A 23,075-nucleotide genomic window follows, 5' to 3' on the forward strand; every position below is an offset into this window, starting at 1 on the left:
CAAAGAGTCGGACACAACTGAGCAACTGAACTGAACTGAAAAAAACAGTAAACTTATAAGTTAAGAAAAATTGGGGTATTATATTTAAAACCTTCTGAAATGAATACCAATTGTTTAAAACAAGAGAGTCTTCTAGAGATTATTTTTCAGCATTCAAAACCCAAAAGAACATGTCAGTAAGGGAGTATGTCGCAAGATTTGGATACATGCTTACATCCTTCTGGCATGGGGGCAGGAGGACAGACAGCTTCCTTTCAACGTTACGTCCATCACTCACCAGTTTTGTGACTTCAGACAAGCTACCTAACTTTACTTAAGTCAAAGTTCTCTCGGCTGTGATCGGGGAATGATGGTATGGGGTAGGGAATAAATGTGATAAAGCACAAGAAGGGTTAGCAGAGTGTCTGACACATGGTATATACTCCACCAGTGTTATTTTTCATGGAATCATCATTACCATACCTCAATATTTTTAGAAGGCACCTACTAGGATTACTGTGCTTAGAAAGGCAAAGTACTCCTCAAGCTTATGAGACAACTACTTCAAGAGTGATTTGGGGAATACCCAGCTACTTTTAAGATATTAGAGGGGACTTCCGCGGTGGTCCAGTGGTTAAGCATCCAGAATGCAATGCAGGGGACGTGGGTCTGACTCCCGGTCTGGGAACTAGGATCCAGCCCACTACAACTGCTGCGTGCGTGAGTGCGCCTGATGTCGCTTCACTCGTGTCCGACTCTGTGACCCCATGGCCTGGAGCTCAGCAGGCTCCTCTGTCCATGAGATTCTCCAGGCAAGAATACTGGAGTGGGTTGCCATGCCCTCCTCCAGGAGATCCTCCCAACCCAGGGACCAAAACAATGTCTCTTATGTCTCCCGCATTGGCAGGCGGGTTCTTTACCACCAGCGCCACCTGGGAAGCCGGACAACTACTACTGAGCCTGCGCCATCACTAGAGAGTCGACGCACCACAAGGAAGACCCTGCATGCCATAGCTAAGAGCTGACGCAATCAAATAAATAAATAAAAATTAAAAAAAAAAAGAGAGAGAGGTATTAGACATCTATTTTTCTTCTTTCCCTCCAGGTAGATTATTTATCATTAGGCAGATCAAAGACACTACGCCTGAGGTTCAGAACTTCATTTTATAAACTTGACTGTATTGGAAATACAATTTATGCAAAGCAAATAAATAACTGTATTATGAAGATTTTATTTGCTTTGCAAATAGATTTCTATCATGTTTAAATATAAATATTTAAATATAAGTTAAATATAAATATATATTTAAATATATAGTCTAGTGATTTTTGCTTACCTTCTCGGCGTACTATTTTCCATCTTTCTACCATTCCAGCTGGTTTATCAATGATGGAGAAACTGAAAGGCCAGCTGTTTTGGGGTCCGTCCAGGTCCTGAGCGGTCACGTTCACGAACGGCACATAGTCACAGACAGTCTGCACAGGTTCGACCAGTGTGGGACAATTGTCATTGACATCTTCAACATTGATAACAATAGTGCCAGTGATGGTTTTTCTAGGATATTCTTAAAAATAGGAAAAAAAAAAAAAAAAAAAAAAAAAGTACATTCTGGTCATACTGCTCAAAATGGACATGGTTTGAATTCTCTAGTCAATTTCATAAGGAGAACTGGTATCCAAATTAGGACACTTCTTATCTTAGATGTGCTTTCATACTCAGATCAAGTAATGTCTTTTAATCCACTAAATATGTAGAAATGTGAAGGTTTACCCATGTGACCTTTCTATAAGGCCAAAACAAAGGTCTCCGTGGTTGGAAAATAAAATCTAAATACATATAACCAAGAAAAGATGTTTCTTTAATAACTTACCTTCTGTTATAGCCACAATCTTTGCAGTGTATGTACCATTTTGGACATATCTGGATTCATAATCAGGAATCTTCACGAGTTTAATTTCAGAGGTGGCAGAATTCACAGAGATCCAATTGTCTATATCTTCAAATTTGGCATATCTGTTAGAAAAGAGAAAATTAATTCTGAACTCTGGATAAACTATAATATCTATAACTCTTTTAAGCTTAATTTCTGCTTTAGTATATATGTTCTTATAACAGGCATGTTTGGAATGTTTTTAAATTTCTTGAGACTATCCTAAAAGCCCCTCTGTTTATCACTGTCTCACAGCTACTTTGGAATCCTCCTTATTTCCGTAACGCACCCCAGGCATGTGTGCAAGGGCAACCACCCCCTGCCTACTCACCTGGGAGGTTTATGAGTTGCTCTTAGCCTGTCTTACAGCTTTCAATCTAGTTTCCCTTAAATTTCAAGTTAACCTTTCTAGGATAACTTAAGTCACCCAACAAGAACTCATAGAGAAAAGCTACCTTACATCTTGTTGTTTCTTGGCATGTTATCAATATTTAATAATAACAGTTTTTTTTAAAAAAAATCAATGCCTTAAATGGAAGTGCTTTAAATTTGCTGGACATATGTACACCTATGGCTGATTCATGTTGATGTCTGACAAAAAACAACAAAATTCTGTAAAGCAATTATCCTTCAACTAAAAAACAAATAAATAAATCTGGGGGATATTGTTGGTTGTTAGGAGCAATACTCTTCTTTTGGTTAGAAACAGCTAAAAGTGAAAACAAAGCTGATAAGGTGACTTCTGGTTTTCTTCTCTCAAAGCAAAGGAAAATTAGAGCAGAAAGACAGTTTCAGGAAGGCAAGTAGAACTTTCATAGGTTTTCACAAAAGCAAGTTAATTTAATCCCATAGAGTTTAAAACGTATCCAAATAAACTAAATAAACATATGAGTATTTGGTTCAAGCAATCAGATTATTATTTTGTATTAAGTGGCAGTTTAGGCACACAAAAATTAGTGGCTAACATACAGCAATATTTATTTATAGTTACCATTAAAAAATTCCAATTATACACTTGAACTAAATTTTCCTGCCTTTTAATAATTTTACCAGTAAATGATACATTTGGATAGTCACAAATATTTTTGAATTTCATGGCTGGAATTTTAAAGCTTGAACTTAGCTCAATGTTTTCCCACATTATACTTATAACCAGGACAGAGCTACAGTGGTAAGAATCACATTTCACGATGGAATGCTTTGTGTGATCTCATTTAAGGAATTTTCTGTTTTCTATTGTTAAAATTAGACACCATTCAAAGTAGGATGGTGGCTCACGTGTCATGTCAAATATCCGTAACAACTGATGCACATGGATAATCAGTTAAAGTAAATCATGACAAAGTTGAGAATGTTTCTTCTATTGTTCTCATTGACATTTCAATTAGGTGAATACTGGAAAATTATTTCACTTAGCTGTGCCTCTCATTCCTTATCTGTAAAATAAGGTTTGACTTAATCTTTAAGATCACTCTCATTCTAAAGTTGTATGATAAAGAATAAACTGTTTCTAAAAAAAAAAAAAGAATAAGGTACTTTTGAGAAGAAAACATGGTTCATTATTTTTCAAGGTAGCACACATCATCTTTTGATACGGTCATAACTCCTACTGAAAACACCAACCAAAATTAAATAGGTAGATGGAAACAGAAGTTCCAGCAGACAGCCACAGTATTATTGGAGAGTAATTAATCAGAACACTTAAGCCTCTCAGCGGACAGTCTGAGAAGTCATAAGGAATGTGCATCCTCAGGTTTAAGAGCCACAGAAATAAAAATTAGGCTACAAAACTCAAGAGAAGCTGGACTGCCTGAAGGTAAGCTGCACAAAAAAGGATCACCAAGACACTGCAGAAAACACAATGGAAACTTTGTTAATATTATTTTGGAAAAAGGTCATTTGCTACTATTGGCTGATGAATTCTATAAGATTCTCCAAAAGGAAAGAGACTGTTGAAAAGGTTCCTCCATATCCCCATTCTTGCTAAGGTCGGCAGTGTTTCGTGAAGTGCTGGCACCCAGGGACACAGGCCCAAGCAGAGTGAAGCAACCGAACAACTCTGGCACTGACGGCAGGAAAACAGGAGCCACGTGATGGACATCCAGGATTCCACAGAGGCCGCAGACATCAGGAGCACGTCTGAAGCACAGGGCTGCCCCGGGTCAGCCACTGCAAGCCCTTCAACGACGCCAAGCGGGATACTTGCAGCGCCCCCTAACAGTCATCTTGGGTGGCAGGTGAGGATTCTTGTATTGTGCTGTGCTTAGATGCTCAGTTGTGTCTGACTCTTTGTGACCCCATGGACTGAAGCCCACCAGGCTCCTCTGTCTATGGGGATTCTCCAGGCAAGAATATTGGAGTGGGTTGCCATGCCCTCCTCCAGGGGATCTTCCCAACCCAGGGATCAAACCCAGGTCTCCCACATTGCAGGCGGATTCTTTACTGTCTTGAGCCACCAGGGAAGCTCAAGAATACTGGAGTGGGTAGCCTATCCCTTCTCCAGGGAATCTTCCCAACCCAGCAATTGAACCAGGGTCTCCTTCATTGCAGGTGGATTCTTTACCAGCTGAGCTACCAGGGAAGCTTAACTTCAACCAAATAACTACAGGTAAGCAGAGCTTCATAAATTACAACTCTGTAGAGTCATCTCTTGATGGCAAGGCTCTGAGAGCTAAGATGTAAACTCACTTTGCAAATGTGAATGGATCATGCAAACCTAAGGCGCTGCTACAAAATGGGTACAGTACAGGGTTGGCATATGATAGTTCTTAAAAAAAATTTTTTTTTTTTAAATTTTGTATTGGAATATAGCCAATTAACAATGTTGTCATAGTTTCAGGTGGACAGCAAAGGGATTCAGCCTTACATGGATATGTATACATTCTCCTCCAAACTCCCCTCCCATCCAGGCTGCTCTATAACATTGAACAGAGTTCCCTGTGCTATAGAGTAGGTACTTGTTGGTTATCAATTTTAAATATAGCAGTGTGTACATGTTGAACTCAAACTCTATTCTGTCCCCCTCATTCTTCACTTCAGCAACCATAAGTTGGTTCTCGAAGACTGTGAGTCTCTTTCTGTTTTGTAAAGAAGTTCGTTTGTATCATTTCTTTTCAGGCATCTAGTAGGTTCTTAATAAATAAAGAATAATATTTTATATTAATAATTAATATATTTTATATTAATATTTTATATTCTGAATAAAGGTCACCAGGATCAAGACAAATGTTACAAGTTTTATCAACCCCTGGACCAAAGAGCCTGGTTTGAATCAAGATCAATTTTCAAGGCTGATGATCAATTAAAACTGGTTTCCCCATTATTAAAATTTTAATGCATTATGCAGCTTTTTTTCCCACTTAAATTACGTAAAGTGAACTTGCAGTAAATTTTACTTGCTACTTTCTTACCTCTAAAGACAGATTTTAGAAAGTTTCTTTCTGAACTTTCTCTTTGTTGCTATTTAGCCTTCTCAACCCAGAACTTTTTTTTTAATTAAACATTAAAAAAAAATTTTTTTTTACAATGTTGCATTGGTTTCTGTCATACAACAATGCAAATCAGCCATAATTATACATACACTCCCTCCTTCCCTAGACTCCCTCCCCTCCCCCATCCCATCTCTCCAGGTCATCACGGAGCACCAAGCTGGGCTCCCTGTGCTACAGGCAACTTCTCACTACCTATCCATCTTACACCCGATAGTCTTTGTATGTTGATGCCACTTTCTCCATTCTTCTCACTCTCCCTCCCCCACTGTGTCCCCAAGTCCCTTCTTTATATCTGTGTCTCCTTTCCTCCCCTGCAAATAGGTTCATCAGCATCATTTTTCTGAACCCAGCCAGCCTTTGCCTCCCACTCGGGTCATGGAGGGAAGGGGGCTCCTGGGGAAACACCTGGCCTCTCAGTGACCACACAACTCCAGGAATTTCATTTACAGGCCTTTTGAGGTTTGTAGGCCCCCAAAGGCAGGGTTCAAAGAACTGAAGTGTCCAAATTCCATTATGATTTTTGAAAAGAGGCATTCAAAGTAACTTAGAACAAGGAAATAATATTCATAACCATCTCTTACTTTACATTGGGTACTTTTCCAGTGTCTTCATCAAAAACTTGAAATTTTCCCAGTATTTGGCCCTGGCTTAATTTCTCCATGCTCTCACTAGTGTGAAATCGGATTGTGCTGCTTTTAAAATAAATGCCTTCTTTCACATTTTTCACTTTGACTTTGATGGGAATGGATGTCGGCTTGTATTTATCCTTAATTGATTTGTGAAAAGCTGCTTTGTTAGTGACGATAATGCTCAAGTCAAGATTCTTCATTGTTTCATAGTCTACTTCCTAGAAAGGCGAAATCAGAGGGAATTCTTTTAAAAGGGAAAACAATAGAACACACTCGTGTGGTTTCAGTGTCAGATATTATATAATCATCTAAAACATGACAAATACAGCAGTAAGTACAGTAAATCCCCAATATATAAATGAATTCCATTCTGAGAGCACGTTCGTAGTCCAACTTTGTTCATTAAGTCCAACAAAGTTAGCCTAGGTATCCAACTAACACAACTGGCTACACAGTACTGTAATAATACTGTCAAACAAATAATACATAAAAAACAAACACAAAAAATAAAGAAAACATTTCTAATCTTACAGTAAAGTACCTTGAGAAGTACAGTAGTACCATACAACAGATGGCATCCAGTGAACAGGCAAGAAGAGTTACAGAGTGGGGGTGGGAGAGGAGGGAGGTGGGAGAGCTGAAGGATCGTCAGCAACAGGAGACGGAGGGCGAATTGCAGTTTCACTCATACTTTAACGTGACTGGACACGCAAATGTACATTCTCATTTTGCAAGTTCAGTACTTGAAGGCTCGTATATAGGGGACTTACTATATTCCAACTCTTAAATTGATACCATGTCATTAAAAATCTGCAGCCCCATGGACTGCAGCCCACTGTCTCCTCTGTCCATGGGATTTCCCTGGCAAGAATACTGGAGCAGGTTGCCATTTCCTTCTCCAAGGGATAGTCCTGACCCAGGAATCAAACCTGTGAGTCTTGCATCTCCTGCATTTGCAGGTGGATTCTTTACCACTAGTACTACGTGGGAAGCCTAAAGATGTTTAGGAAGCACCCCCAATTTTATTTAAGATCAAAATCATTTCAAATAGATATATTTTTTATTTTTAGCAATCTGAAGTGATTCTTTGCTTAATTTAAAAAAGTTAAGGGACATTCAATATAGGTTAATATTCCTTAAAAAGTGTTCCATGGGTTTGTTCTGGCAAAAAGGGCTACAGAAGTAGCAGCAGACCACCAGCTCTGTCCCATAGCATATCATAAAGCTGAGACCTCACTGCATCTTATTAGGTAGCACATAATATTCATTTGTCTCATTATTAATGATGTTCATTTTGATCCTTTGATCAAGGTGCTGTCTCTGAGGCTTCCCCACTGTAAAGTTACTTTTTGGCCTTTGTAATTCACGTGTATTTTGTGTGGTGGTACTTTGAAACTATTTAAGTGTCCCATTTCTCTGCAAATTTTCTGTTTGTTTATATTAGTATAAAAAAAATAAAAGGAGACCTCCTGGAGAAAAAAATAATATTTGACTATATTAAACCCAGGAAGGGGTTTTCAAATTTGTTTAAAAATCTGCAGCCCCATGGACTGCAGCCCACTGTCTCCTCTGTCCATGGGATTTCCCAGGCAAGAATACTGGAGCAGGTTGCCATTTCCTTCTCCAAGGGATAGTCCTGACCCAGGAATTGAACCCGTGAGTCTTGTATCTCCTGCATTTGCAGGACTCTTTATCGCTAGTGCCCCCCGGGAAGTCTAAGGATGTTTACGAAGAGAATCTAACCCCCTTCTTTATACCATGATGTCTATTAATAACTGGTTTGCTATTAATGCCATAAAAGATTAACCCTCTTCCAAATACTCTGTTCTTTGCAAATTGTGGTATTACATTTGATCAGTTTATCACTCTCTCTATATATTTTCCAATTTGTCCATTTTCTTTTTAAAAACATTTCTATAGTGTTCTACTATTTAGATACACTTAATTTACTTAGCTATTCTGTTATTAGGCATTTGGACTATTTGCAATTAACACTGCTCTCAACATTTGCATGCAAGTTTTTTTTTGTAGATACTGTATATGTTTTTATTTTTCTTGGGTGAACACCTAGGACTAAATTGTTGGGTCACTGGATTAGTACTGTATTTAATTTTTTACGAAACTGCCAAACTGGCTCTTCCATTTAATGTTTCCACTGGCAATATACAAGAGTTCTGGTTTGCCTATGTTCTCACTGATCCTTGGTGGTGTTGGTCTTTTTTGATTGTAGCTTCTTTCTAGCCAGGTGTGCAGTGACAGCCCACACAGACCTCATCTGCACCTTCCCTAATGTCTACTGATGCCGGGTATCCTTTATGTGCACACTTGCTATTTGTGTATCTTCTCTAACTTCCTGTGAATGGAATCTGATGGCTGCCCTTATACTTTGGAAGCGATTCTTTATACAATTGAGAAAGTAAATTCATAATTTTCTTAATCTGGTGCTGTCATTTTACTACTAAATTTACAGTAACTCTGTCCCTTTTTGTGCTACTATGGTGCATTGAGGGTATTTTTATTTTTCATCACTATGTGACTACTTCTCCTTCTGTATATTATTGGCTTTTAATCTCAAGCACTGAGCAGGGTTGCACCTATAATCTATGACTAAAAAAGGATACTTAGTTCTACACAAGCAGGTAAATTGATTTTGTCTCTAATGCCATTATCTATTTATTCAGTAATCATAAAATTTGTCTTCCCTTTAATCCAAAATCACTGCAGATGGTGATTGCAGCCATGAAATTAAAAGACGCTTGGAAGGAAAGTTATGACCAACCTAGATAGCATATTGAAAAGCAGAGACATTACTTTGCCAACAAAGGTTCGTCTAGTCAAGGCTATGGTTTTTCCTGTGGTCATATATGGATGTGAGAGTTGGACTGTGAAGAAGGCTGAGCACCGAAGAATTGATGCTTTTGAACTGTGGTGTTGGAGAAGACTCTTGAGAGTCCCTTGGACTGCAAGGAGATCCAACCAGTCCATTCTGAAGGAGATCAACCCTGGGATTTCTTTGGAAGGAATGATGCTGAAGCTGAAACTCCAGTACTTTGTCCACCTCATGCAAAGAGTTGACTCATTGGAAAAGACTCTGATGCTGGGAGGGATTGGGGGCAGGAGGAGAAGGGGACGACAGAGGATGAGATGGCTGGATGGCATCACCGACTTGATGGACATGAGTTTGGGTGAGCTCCGGGAGTTGGTGATGGACAGGGAGGCCTGGGGTGCTGCGATTCATGGGGTCGCAAAGAGTCGGACACGACTGAGTGACTGAACTGAACTGAACTGAATCTTATTCTGTTTTCCTCTGCTTTACAAAAAGTGGTCTATATACATATGGTAGCCTATTGATAAATGGTATCCATAATTATTACAATGAAACTTAAAGTTAATTTTCCTCTATTCTGTTATACATTATATTATCATCATTCCTCTATTAGGGTTTACTTACTTTACCATATAATAAGTTTTGTAAAAATGTGGATGCTTCTGGAATCAATTTTTGTCTGTGACTTAATGAAATATTTGGAAAGCTTTAGCTTTGCATTTTATTTTAAAATTTGATATTCTATCATTAACCATTTAACACACAGTGGTATTCTTCCTTTTTAATTTTGTTTAAAAAAAAATCCATCCTCTAAATTTGTTTAAAAAATTCTGCAGGAGTCAGGGTTTTAAATATTTAAGACCCATATACTTATAACACAATTTAATTTTCATTGATTCAATTAAGCAGAATTATACACTCTGTTTCAAAATGCAACCCTCACACTACTGACATTAGAAATACAAAGAGTGTGACCACTCACAACCATAGAACTTGGGCAAATAGGGATGGCGCCTATCTCTAACATTGTGGCACCAGTACTAATAAATATTTGGAGCTCAAAATACATCAGTGTCCTCCTCTTGACCAACTTCTCTCATTCCAGGTTTGAACACTAAGTCCTTACCTTAATCAGGGTCACAATTCCTTCATTAGTTTGAGTATCAGTTTCTATGTGGAAATAACCCCCTTCGTTTCCTGATGCAAAAGTAAAATTTGCTAACCAATTATCCGAGCCTACTTCATCTGCGTCGGAGACTTTTATGCGTAAAACCTCTACGTTGGCTTTGTTTTCTTCAATTGATCCTTCATACTGCAAAACACAAACAGGAGGTTTTTATTCTGATGGAACACAAACATAAGTGATACATTTTTAGTTATGGCTGACATGTAAGTAGGCACATTTGTTATAAAAATAATAGTTACCACGTTTTTGTCAACTACAGGTATATTATCATTGACGTCCAAAATACGAATCTGAACTTGAGCTTGTTTTACTGGTTTATCTGTTATTTGTCCATTGCCGTCTCTTGCTTCTACTATCAAAGTGTAGCTGCTGTATTCCTGCAAGGCAATGAAAAAGATCCCGCTGGGGTGAAAATGAATTGCTCCCAAATCTGTCTTTCTGGGTTGAGTTCACTTTATCATCAGGGGAATGAACCTCAGTACATTTTATTCATAAGTAAGTTTCATGGGGGCTTCCCTGGTGGCTCAGCGGTAAAGAATCTGCCTGCCAATGCCGGACACACAGGTTCGATCCCTGATCTGGGACGATCCCACATACCTCGGAGCAAGTAAGCCTGTACGCCACAACTACTGAGCCTGTGCTCTAGACCCCAGGAGCTGCAACTACTGAAGCCTGAGGGCCCTACAGTTTGTGCTAAACGACAAGAGAAGCCACCGCAGTGAGCAGTCTGTGCACCACAACTAGAGAGGAGCTCCGCTCACTGCAACTAGAGAAGAGCTGGTACAGCAACAAAACCTAGAGCAGCCAAAAATAAATAAGTAAACATTAAAAAAAAGTTTCATGACCTGCTGTTAATTCTGTGAAGATGCTGTTTGTTTGCCATCAGAGCTTTTTTTTTTTTAAAGGGCAGAAAAGCCTAGAGCAGTTGTTGACATCAAAATTCTTAATGACATCATTGGTGATATTTATCAGGAGATGAGTCTCTCCTTAAAATAGTCTGAGCACAAAAGTGCTTTCAAAAGGTAGTCAGCATTACACTGGAAGTGATGAGACTCTAGAAATTAGTTTTTTATAGCCCACACTTCATTTTAGGTTAGAAGTTGTCATGAAGACTTAACCCCTCAAGAACACTGGGTCAGTAAAGGCAAAACTTGGTGCACTTTTTATCCTCGGGAGAGAAGATTCTTGGAGAACACGACCTAGAGAACAATGTCTCAGATGTTATTCCAAAGGGGACCCGTCTCTTCCATGTGGTCCCTTCTGATGGCTCCATCAGTGTGGTTGAAGTTTAAGAAGGAGCCGGGCAGCAAGCGCCCATGCCCGGGACCCTGTGCAGAGCAAAACTGCTCAGTGAAAGGCAGGATGGCAGAGACTCTGGAACCAGTTGCCTGAGTTCCAATTCTGACATGCTAGCTATGTCGGACACACATTATCCCTTTGACCCTTAGTTTCCTTCTACATAAAATGAGAATAATAACTGGATCTGCCTCACAGGGTTCACAGGTTCATTAACTGAATTAATCCACGTAAAAGGCTTGGAATAGCACTGGGCACATGGCTTACCCAGTAAGTGACAGCCAGTATTTTTTCTGCTAAATGTTTCAGAGACATTTAGCAAAATAGTACTTCAATAGTACTACTACTTCAAAATAGTACTTTTCCATTCTCATTTTATGTGAAAAGGTAGAGTAGAATTCTAGGAGTAATAATATCCTTTAGGGCTTCCCTGGTGGTTCAGATGGTAAAGAATGTGCCTGCAATGCGGGAGACCCAGGTTCAATCCCTGGGTCAGGAAGATCCCCTGGAGAAGGGAATGGCAGCCCACTCCAGTACTCTTGTCTGGAGAATCACACAGACAGAGAAGTCTGGCAGGCTACAGCCCATGGGGTTGTAAAGAGTTGGATACAACTGAGCAACTAACACTTTCAATATCATTTAGAAAGATATCAAAAAAAAAAAAAAAAAAAGATATCAAAGGAATGTTGACTCACATCCTCTTCCTCTCTGGCCAGAGTTAAATAATTTTTTTAAGCATTACAAAATACACTGATTGTGTCTGATGATGATTTATATTTGATGACAATACAGCACTCTAAGGATTTTACCATGCATGCTGTTAACATCTTTATACGTGTAGCATTTATGAAATCTTGTCTTCCCTTTTCAACTAAAATGTTCCCTTTGACTTAGAAATAAAAAAATGAAATGTTTGAGAAAATATCCTTTAGGAAACAACTCAAATTTTCCTCCAATTTGGGATTTACAATAACTCTTTACAAATACTGCTATTACTCTAAACAGGACTTCTATTTCAATCTCTTCTCCTCCCTCTGAAAATGTATTAGCAGTAGGAAAGATTCCTAAAGTTTCATTACAGAACCACTTTAGAGGAACATTGCTTTAGAACTCTCTAGCAAACAGATTCTGACTGGAGAGGCCCTAGGCCAATGCTTATGTAATTTAAAAATTTCCAGGAGCCACATGAAAAAAAAAATAAAGAGGGAATTCCTTGGTGGTCCAGTGGTTAGGACTTGGCACTTCACTGCTGGAGCCTGGGTTCAGTCCTTGGTTGGGGAACTAAGATCCCCAACCACATGGTGTGGCCAAATAAATAAATCATTAAAAAAAAAAAAGTAAAAGGAGACAGTTGATACCAGCTTTATTTTTGCTTTGGGAGAAGTATATTGGTTTGCCTTTTCATTTATAAAAACATTCAGGGGGTTTTCTGGTTGATTATCTTCCTCTTCCTTTACCATGATGCCTACTTACAGTAATGACGGGATTGTTTAAACACCAGCTGATACTAGTTTTAAACAAAGAAATTTCATTTAACCCATGGTATCGGAAATGTTATTAATTCAACAAGTGATCAACCAAAAATATTAAGGTGATATTTCAACATTCTTTTTTTTTTTTTCATATTATGTTTTCCCAATCTGGTGTATATTTTCCACTTACAGCACATCTCAACTGGGACTAGTCACATTTCAAGTGGCCAATGGCCACGTATGACTGATGGCTATGATACTAGACAGCACATCCCTAGAGGAGGATCATTCTGAAACACAAGACAAAGTCAGAAAATTAGACTAGAGAGAGAATAAACTGGAAGGAGAGGAGAGCAGAAAAGATGAATAACATGAAATATCAATTTACCTCTCTGTCTAAGGTAATACTGGTTGTATAGATCTCTCCTGTATCTTTATTTAGGTAAAACACTGGAGAATTAGCAGGCTCCTGAGACACGATCCTATAGGAAATTTTAGAATTCAGAGTGTTGGGCTCATCTGCATCGGTTGCGTTGATTTTCATCACTAGTGTATCTGGTAGCAGAAACGAAGGGGTCCAAGATGAAACACAACTTTTAGCATTCTTACATTATGTTATTATTTTATGTATCATATCAGCTTGTTCCAAAAAGGATTTTAGGTATGTATCAAATTCAGTTTACTAAGATCAAAGAATTTAATTGCTTGAGGGAGCAAATGTGAATGGAGGTAGGAATAGAAAAAATAAGATAAAAGTGAGGCTGAGGTTAGTATATACAATTTTTAAGATGAAGTCCTGGACACGCAATAGGAGGGCCACAGATTTGCTTATCACATTTCTAATAACAGATACAAAGAAAGAAAAATGAACAGATACACATACATGCTTATTAAAATACAAGCAATTCAGGAGAAGCATAGCTATTCTTTATATTCAGATCAAAGAGAAATTTCTCCTGCAAGCCCCCATATAGAAAGCTGCATTTAACACTTGCATTGAAGCCTGGAGGTAGAAATAATATGTCTAAGGTTAGCAAACTACGGACAGTGGGCCCAAGCCAGCCAGCCGCCTGATTCTGTGAATAAAACTTTACTGGAACACACCCATAACTATTTGTTTACATAGCATCTATGGCTGCTTTCCGGACACAGGGTGAAACTGACAAGTCGCTACATAGACCTAACCTATCACATCAATCTACCACATCTGTTTTGAGGGTAAAAAAACTTACAACAAAAAATCACTTCCAAACCTAGATCAATCAGTTTATTATTATTTTTCCTGTGGGTAATATTCAGCCTCCACTAAGACAGAGGTTTCAGTGTTCAGTGACATGCTGGGCACAGAATGATCTTGGGTACTCATTCATAAAAACAATAAACTCTTACTTGCTGCACTTAGCTCTTCAACAGACCCAACAAAGACATCCTGTGTGAACACTGGCTCATTGTCATTGATGTCAAGAACTTTAATTCTGAGTTCTATTGGTTTCTCTAAGTTTTTTCCTCTTTCATCCAAAGCGTAACCAGTTACCTGGAATCAGGACATACATAATAGAAGGCATTTAGGCTGAGGTCATTCAAGTAGCACAATTTCAAAAAAATAATAAAATGTACAATTGTTCTTACCAGAAAAAATGGCGTTTCTTCTCGATCTAGAATGGTGGTAACGTTCAGTTCTCCGGTGTCTTTATTAAAGACAAACACACCAAAAGGCGGCTCCGTGATCCCCTTTCCAGTGTATTTGTATGTAATTTTTAGTTTTTTTTCTTCTGCAAGATCAGAGTGTATCTAACATAAAAATAAGAGAGGAATGCTTCAAGTTAAACGCTAACACACAGGTAATCGTTTTTAATTGAAAATTTCGCTCTGAAGCTGTTGGATGTTGAAAGGAGGGAGGTGGGAGGACACAGGTGATCCAGAGCAGAGGTGCTGGGGTCAGAGCACCCGGGTCTAATCGTGTCACAGCTACACTAGGTGTGATGCTAATGGTTACCTACTCTCCACGCTTCAGTGTTCTTACCTGCAATGTGAACGGACACTTCTGCCTACCTCTTAGGGTTGTTATGAAATTAAGATATCATTAGGGGGGTACATCTTGGTAAGAGTGGATTTTAAATTTAGGTAAGGTAACATTTGCAGACTCAAAACCACCTTTATAACTCCGATCATCAGGAAGGTATGAGTAAGGCATCCTTTCACAAGAGGGTTAAAATAGTCAAGCGCTTCGCCTACTTGGAATGTTCCTGCAGATTAGTGTTTCTAACCTGGGGTACTTCTGTAGTTAACACCTTCCTCCTCTAGAAAGAGCTCTATTTGTATCTCTAACTTGTTTGTTTCCCATTTCTGGTATCTCTAACTCTTCATCGGTAAGTGTATCTCTGTCGCCCCCTGCTGGATCCTCAATTTCTCTTTTCAGACATCACTGAAGCCATCACCCACCTCTACCCCGCCAGAATTCGTCCTGAAATCTCAGAATTAGCTACACATGCTTCCCACAGGATTCCCAACATGCTCTGGGGCTGAGGGTGCTGCTGAGAATGAGATGCGGCTCCAACCTCCTGCCATGCCTGCTCTGCTCCTGGAGGAATGGGGACCCTGAGGCAGTCCGGTGATCACTTTTCACTGTGCCTCTGTCTGTCTTTCCCTTTCTCTGTGTTTCTCTCTTTTTTTTTTTTGCCAAGTACATGCATATACACACACAACCCATGTGTATGTGTATACACATACATCAGTATTTATAGAGAATATTGTAGATCTTTATGTGCTGACTATATATATAATTTCACTTATGTTAGAAATAAAATCAAACTGTGTGTGGACCTAGCAGTTGGTTTGCATATACACATGTATGCACATAGGAGTATGTAAGTATATACATACTTATGGATTTCAAAAGATATGGAAGATACTAAGCTGTTGACAGTATTACTTTTAGATAAAGAATCTATAAAGTTGGGGAACTACAACAGAATGTTTTGCTTTTTATGTAAATTTTACTCTTAACAACTTTTATAATTAAAATTAGTAAGAAGAATAGCTAATGCTTACTGAACGCCATGTATTTTAGGGAAACCTATTGAAAGAATGAGTGAATAACTCAGGTATCTCATCAAACTAGCACTAAGCAAACCAGAAAGCTTAACTGCTTGTATACAAACTATTATGTAAAGTCATGGGCTTCACTGGAGGCTCAGACTGTAAAGAATCTGCTTGCAATGCAAGAGACCCAGGCTTGATCCCTGGAGAAGGGAATGGCTACCCACTCCAGTATGCTTGCCTGGGAAATCCTATGGACAGAGGAGACTGGCAGACTACTGTCCTTGGGGCTGCATAGAGTCGGACACGACTAAGCCACTTTCACTCACTTTATGTAAAGCCATAATCAAACATTTAGATTTAAGAGGGCTTTTATCAAAATAATATACTGCTGGAAAAAGGAAAGTGTCTTCTGTTTCTGGCTGCTCTTTTTTAAAAGGAGCTTGTTGTGTGTGCTGTTTATAAGGTTGGAAAGATGAAAGTACCACTTCCCTATGAACATTTATTCATTCACACAAATGTTTACAGGATGTTGGCTCTGCTCGGGGCACAGGGTGTGCACAAGCTGTGAGTCCTGAGGACCAAGCCCCTGCCCTCAGGGAGCTCACACTGTACTGAGGGAACCAGACAACAAGCAAGCAACTTATGACATAGTGTCCTGGAGGTGCTGCTGCTGCTGCTGCTAAGTTGCTTCAGTCGTGTCCGACTCTGTGTGATCCCACAGACGGCAGCCCACCAGGTTTCCCTGTCCCTGGGCTTCTCCAGGCAAGAACACTGCAGTGGGTTGCCATTTCCTTCTCCAATGCATGAAAGTGAAAAGTGAAAGTGAAGTTGTTCAGTCGTTTCCGACTCTTCGAGACCCCATGGACTTGCAGCCTACCAGGCTCCTACGTCCATGGGATTTTCCAGGCAAGAGTACTGGAGTGGGTTGCCATTGCCTTCTCCACCTGGAGGTGAATGAGCTATAAACCGAACTGAATGAAGTGGGGATTGAGATGGGGTGAAGCCGGGAAGGGAATTCTTGGCCAGAGGCTTTATGCTGTGAGATACTGCAAATACCTATGGGGAGGGGTTCCAGGCAGAGGGAACAGCAAGTGCTAAGGACTGATGCTAAAGCTCTAATACTTTGGCCACCTGATGAGAAGAGCTGACTCATTGGAAAAGACCCTGATGCTGGGCAAGATTGAGGGCAGGAGAAGGGGAAGACAGAGGGTGAGATGGTTGGATGGCATCACCGACTCAATGGACATGAGTTTGAGCAAACTCTGTGAGATAGTGAAGGACAGGGAAGCCTGGAGTGCTGCAGTCCATGGGGTCGTAAAGACTCTGACACAACTGAGCGACTAAACAACGAAAGGGTGGGAGGCTGGCATGGGCTTTGGGCTTGTGTCAGCTTAGGGAGGTGGCAGAGTATGGGATGAAGGCTGATAGGAGCTGGGGTCAGAGAGGAGGTCAAAGTCAACAAATCCTGAGAGCTCTTGTTGGCAGAGGTGAGGAGTGTGTTTCTTCCACTGCAGTGGACAGCTGTTGAAAGGGCCTCACAAAGGGGATGAAAATTTTAGTTCAGAAGACCACGTTGGCTGCTTTCTGGAGAATGGACTGTGGTGGGGGAGGGGCAGGCAAGAGTGAAGGCAGGGAGACCAGGTCAGGGTGCTTTCAGCAACACAGGTCAGAGCTGACACTGACAGGCACGAGGAGCATGGCAGTGGAGAGAAGTGGGCAGATTCAGAATACACTTTTGGCATAGAACTGACAGTACCTGCTACAGTTTTGAAAATACTGAACAAAATTATAGTACCATTTACTGAAACGGATAGAACTTAGGGAGAACAGCTTTCGGAAAAAGCAAGGGTTCAGACTTTACACGTGCTAAATCTGAGATACAAATGAATGGAACTACCATATTATTTATCAAAACAATAGGGCTTTTAGAGAGTTGAAAGGGGAGTTATTAATAATTAGGTCAGGACAATGGCCATAAACCCAGACTGTTTCAGGCAAGATGAGTTAGATAGCAGTTTCTTTTCATTTTGAAAACTACTTTCATGGGTAGGGCAGCAGAATGCGTGACTCTGATATAATAGTTTCAAGCTGAAAGCGATTGAGAAGAAGCAGATACAGGAAAAACTCTCTGTCCTCCCCCTACCTGCCTAAGACTGTTGTGGTTTAGTCATTAAGTCGTGTCTGACTCTTGCGACCCCATAGATTGCAGCCCGCCAGGCTCCTTTTTCCTGGAATTTCTCAGGTGAGAATAGTGGAGTGGGTCGCCATGCCCTTCTCCAGGGGATCTTCCCGACTCATGAACTGAACTAGTGTCTCTTACATCTCCTGCACTGGCAGGTGGGTTCCTTACCACAGAGCCACCTGGGAAGCCTCACTTGCCTAAGAGCAGGACGTGAGTGTGTAAAGGTGCCTTTTCTACCCCCTCTCGACAGCAAGGACAAAAAAGTTAATCACTGGAGGGGAGTTTAGATCCCTATCAGCCTGGAGACAGGACCAGGAGAATCTACAAAACAAACCCGACTAACTAGCTTTTTCTAGTATTATTGCCCATCTATTTGCCTTCCCAGGTAGCTGCCCCCGGGGATTCGAGGTCTTTCTTGTCTGTCTTGTCACTTTTCTAAAAATTTATTGTCCTTCTACTAAGTAGCTTCGAAGAAGGCAATGGCACCCCACTCCAGTATTCTTGCCTGGAAAATCCCGTGGACGGAGGAGCCTGGTGGGCTGCAGTCCATGGGGTCCAGGAGTCGGACACGGCTGAGCGACTTCACTTTCACTTTTCAATGCATTGGAGAAGGAAATGGCAACCCACTCCAGTGTTCTTGCCTGGAGAATCCCAGGGACGGCGGAGCCTGGTGGGCTGCCGTCTGTGGGGTCGCACAGAGTCGGACACGACTGAAGCGACTTAGCAGTAGCAGGAGCAACCAAGAAGCTTGCTGCTGCTGCTGCTGTTGCTAAGTCGCTTCAGTCGTGTCGGACTCTGTGCGACCCCACAGACGGCAGCCCACCAGGCTCCCCCGTCCCTGGGATTCTCCAGGCAAGAACACTGGAGTGGGTTGCCATTTATCCTAACCAAACCTTTGATTTACTCATCTCTGGGCACTCCCACGTGTTTCATGCGGGACAGACAAGTTTCTAGGGGCTTCCCAGGTGGCTCAACAGGTAAAGAATCTGCCTGTAATGTAGGAGACACAAGAGATGTGGTTCAATCTCTGGACCTGGAAAAATCCCCTGGAGGAGGGCATGGCAACCCACTCCAGTATTCTTGCCTGGTGAATCCCATGAACAGAGAAGCCTGGCAGGCTACAGTCCACAGGGCAGCAGAGTCAGACAGGATTGAAGTGACTGAGCACAGAACACATACAGACACATTACTAAGCTTGTTTTTCTCTTGTTAATTATTTTTTGTCAGTCCAATTTACAGGGCTCCTGCCAGAGAACCTAGGTAGGTGCTAGGGAAAACAGATGATAAGAGCTCCTTTTAAGCGCTGTTAACACTCTGTTAAACAAGGATTTAACTAGTGCCTGAGTCCACTCTTAGTTGAATCAAACAGTGAAAGTCACTCAATCATGTCCAACTCTTTGAGATCCCCTGGACTTCTCCATGGACTTCTCCAGGCCAGAATACTGGAGTGGGTAGCTGTTCCCTTCTCCAGGGGATCTTTCCAACCCAGGGATCAAACCCAGGTCTCCCTCACTGCAGGCAGATTCTTTTCGAGCTGAGCCACCAGGGAAGCCCAAGAATACTGGAGTAGTACCCTATCCCTTCCGTAGCAGATTTTCCCATCCCAGGAATCGAACCAGGGTCTCCTGCATTGCAGGCGCATTCTTTACCAGCTGAGCTACCAGGAAAGCCCAGTTGAATCAAAGCCCTCCATTAAATACATGTTCACCACTAATGCTGCATCTTCTAGAATAGGAAAGTGGATCTTCAAGGTGACATCTAGAATATTAAAAAGTTCAGTCAGTACATCATGTAACATTCCTAAAATTTTACAGTGAACATGGATGATCTCAGACCACATTTCGTGCATGTACTTCCTTTTCCTCTTTAGACAGTACCTTGGCAATCGGATTCTTCCTGGACAGGTCCTCTCCCTCCCGGAGGGCCACAGGGGCTGTGATCCAAGCACGCTTTTGTCTCACTGGGTGAATGTGTTTAGGAAGCAACTTGCTTTCATTTCTTGAATGTAAGGCCTAAAGCAATAAAATGTTGCCAAAAAATTAGTAAAACATTAGTATGGAATCATAAAATGTACTAGAAGTTGAAAGAAAGCTGTGCCAATTCCAAGGTATAAATTATTTCATACTTTTTGATATGGCCTTAATATAGGCTTTGGACTTCCCAGGTGGCGCTAGTGGTAAAGAAGCCACCTGCCAATGTAGGAGACATAAGAGAAAAACAGGTTCAGTCTCTGGGTCAGGAACATCCCCTGGAGGAGGGCACGGCAACCCACTCCAGTATTCTTACTTGGAGAATCCCATGGACAGGGGAGTCTGGTGGGCTACAGTCCATACGGTTACAAAGAGCTGGACATGACTAAAGCGACTTGGCACGCACGCACAGGTTTCATTTTCAAAGAGAAAATATGTACTCTGGAACAAATACTATCTACCTGAAGAGCTTGTTTCCAAACCAGTAAAGCAGTTTTGTTTTGTTGGTTTTTTATCAGCAAGGAAAGATCTCCCAGAGGGAAGACTTAAAAAGGCTAGAATAATTTAGTGACCTTACAAATGGGCAAATTACAATTAACACGGCAAGTCAAGAAATGTTTCTCACTGAAAATGAAGTCTTATTTTTCTGTGGTGGCTTATAATTTAAAAATGAATCACTAACGCTTTAAGACAAAATTATCAGTAACCTGTTGATATCACCTTAACTAAAACTAGTGAAAGTGTCAGTTAATGAATTTATTGTTTTAAGAATGAAGTTAAAGGATTAAATGGCCCATCTCTGGTTTATCAAAAACTAGGCAGAAAACTAATCCATAAGTTTTCAGTTGGGCTTTAATAGATGAATATATATTTTATCCAAGGAAAATTTTAATGCAGTATTAAAATGAAATGACCTAGTATTTTAAGGTCAGAGATGATTTTTATACTAAGTTTACCATTTTACTCATTTTATTGCTCTATATAACTTGCATTTTACTTCAAAATATTTACACTGGTTAGCACTAGGTCACTGATTTTTTTCCTTTGTTTTGAGTGGAAAAATTCTTCTATAATTAAAAAATTAATTATGTATCAAAACATTAAAACAATATTAAAGTTTATAATGTAAAAATGTAAAACAGCCTCCCAGTTTTCCACTCATGTTTTAGAAAATGCATTGTTAACAACCTTTTTTTTTCCCATAAAAATGGAATTATACTAGGATAGCCAAAAAGTTTGTTCAGGTTTTTTTCTGCAATAGCTTATGGAAAACCTGAAACAAACTTCATGGCCAACCCAATACTATACATCACATTCTGTCCCTTGATTTTTCATTTAGTACCTCATCATGGACATTCCTCCATGTACCGTGAGTTGTTTTACTTTTACCATTCTCTTACTGATGGATATTTAGATTGTCAAAAATGCTGCATCTCCCCTGGGTAGAGGTTCCTGTGAACATGGTTGAGTGGGAATGGCTGAGTCTGAGGTGATAGGATAGAGCTGGTGTTGTTTAGTTGCTAAGTCATGTCTGACTCTTTGCAACCCCATAGACTGTAGCCCACCCCATAGACTGTAGCCCACCACACAGACTGTCGAGTTGGTGATGGACAGGGAAGCCTAGTGTACTTCAGTCCATGGGGTCACAAAAAGTCGGACACAACTAAGCGACTGAACTGAGACTGTAGCCCACCAGGCTCCTCTGTCCATGGGATTTCCCAGGCAAGAATACTGGAGTGGGTAGTCATTTCTTTCTCCAAGGGATCTTCCTGACCCAGGGATTAAACCCACATTTCCTGCTTCCTGGCAGGAAATGATCCACCTGGGAATTTACCTGAAATTTACCTGAATCCACCTGAAATTTATAACTGATCTACCTGGGAAGCCCCAGGCATAGAGTAGGATAACCAAAAGCTAGCTCAGAAGTCCCATTAGGAGACTGTTAATAGAGAGGGAACTTAGTGGGCTTTGGGAGACCACAGTAAGTAAATAATCACTCAAGCAAGTAATGGAAAAATCCCAAAACAATGTGGACTTACTTAATTCATAAAGCTGAACAAGTTGCTTAGCATCGAAGCTAGATGGGTTTGCTTAACAACAAAACCATGTAACAGAAGCAAGAGACATGTCCCAAAATAAACAAAAAAAACAATAGTGGAAAATAAGGCCCCAAACCTGCCCAGTGACAACAACAAGTTAATGACCCTTAAAACATACTCTCTGCAAATACAAAAAACAATAATTTACAGGAAGGTGACATTTCAAAGTGAAAGACCCTCACTGTACTGAGACCTAATATAATTTTTCCAAAGTGCCATGAGGGATGCACCATATAGGGTCAATAACTCCCCCACCCAACACATAGGAGTTAATGACGTAAGACTCAAAAGAATGAAAAACAAGGTGATCTTCTTTCCATCCCCTTTCTTCCTTTTATTTATAAAAATGCATTACTTCATGGGAAATAGATGGGGAAACAGTGGACACAGTGTCAGACTTTATTTTTTGGGCTCCAAAATCACTGCAGATGGTGACTGCAGCCATGAAATTAAGACGCTTACTCCTTGGAAGAAAAGTTATGACCAATCTAGACAGCATATTGAAAGGCAGAGACACTACTTTGCCAACAAAGGTTCGTCTAGTCAAGGCTATGGTTTTTCCTGTGGTCATGTATGGATGTGAGAGTTGGACTGTGAAGAAGGCTGAGCACCGAAGAATTGATGCTTTTGAATTGTGGTGTTGGAGAAGACTGTTGAGAGTCCCTTGGACTGCAAGGAGATCCAACCAGTCCATTCTGAAGGAGATCAGCCCTGGGATTTCTTTGGAAGGAATGATGCTAAAGCTGAAACTCCAGTACTTTGGCCACCTCATGTGAAGAGTTGACTCATTGGAAAAGCCTCTGATGCTGGGAGGGATTGGGGGCAGGAGGAGAAGGGGACGACAGAGGATGAGATGGCTGGATGACATCACCAACTCGACGGACGTGAGTCTGAGTGAACTCCGGGAGTTGGTGATGGACAGGGAGGCCTGGCGTGCTGCGATTCATGGGGTCGCAAAGAGTCGGACACGA

At 40.6% G+C, this 23,075-nt stretch overlaps 1 protein-coding gene across 1 annotated transcript in view; it reads right to left on the reverse strand.

The window, feature by feature from the left end:
* Window positions 1-23,075, reverse strand: part of DSG2 (desmoglein 2) — a 53,128-nt gene that overhangs the window by 10,109 nt on the left and 19,944 nt on the right. Inside the window, exons 3-11 of the mRNA XM_070361576.1 lie at window positions 19,913-20,047; window positions 14,441-14,602; window positions 14,201-14,345; window positions 13,200-13,366; window positions 10,283-10,420; window positions 9,984-10,169; window positions 5,983-6,248; window positions 1,851-1,993; window positions 1,317-1,544 (exon numbers count right to left, since the gene is read on the reverse strand). Of these exons, the coding sequence (XP_070217677.1) occupies window positions 1,317-1,544; window positions 1,851-1,993; window positions 5,983-6,248; window positions 9,984-10,169; window positions 10,283-10,420; window positions 13,200-13,366; window positions 14,201-14,345; window positions 14,441-14,602; window positions 19,913-20,047 (1,570 nt within the window). The remainder of the gene's footprint in view (window positions 1-1,316; window positions 1,545-1,850; window positions 1,994-5,982; window positions 6,249-9,983; window positions 10,170-10,282; window positions 10,421-13,199; window positions 13,367-14,200; window positions 14,346-14,440; window positions 14,603-19,912; window positions 20,048-23,075) is intronic.

This window comes from Bos mutus, chromosome 24 (genome assembly GCF_027580195.1).
Source record: "Bos mutus isolate GX-2022 chromosome 24, NWIPB_WYAK_1.1, whole genome shotgun sequence".
NCBI classification, from domain to species: Eukaryota; Metazoa; Chordata; class Mammalia; order Artiodactyla; family Bovidae; genus Bos; species Bos mutus.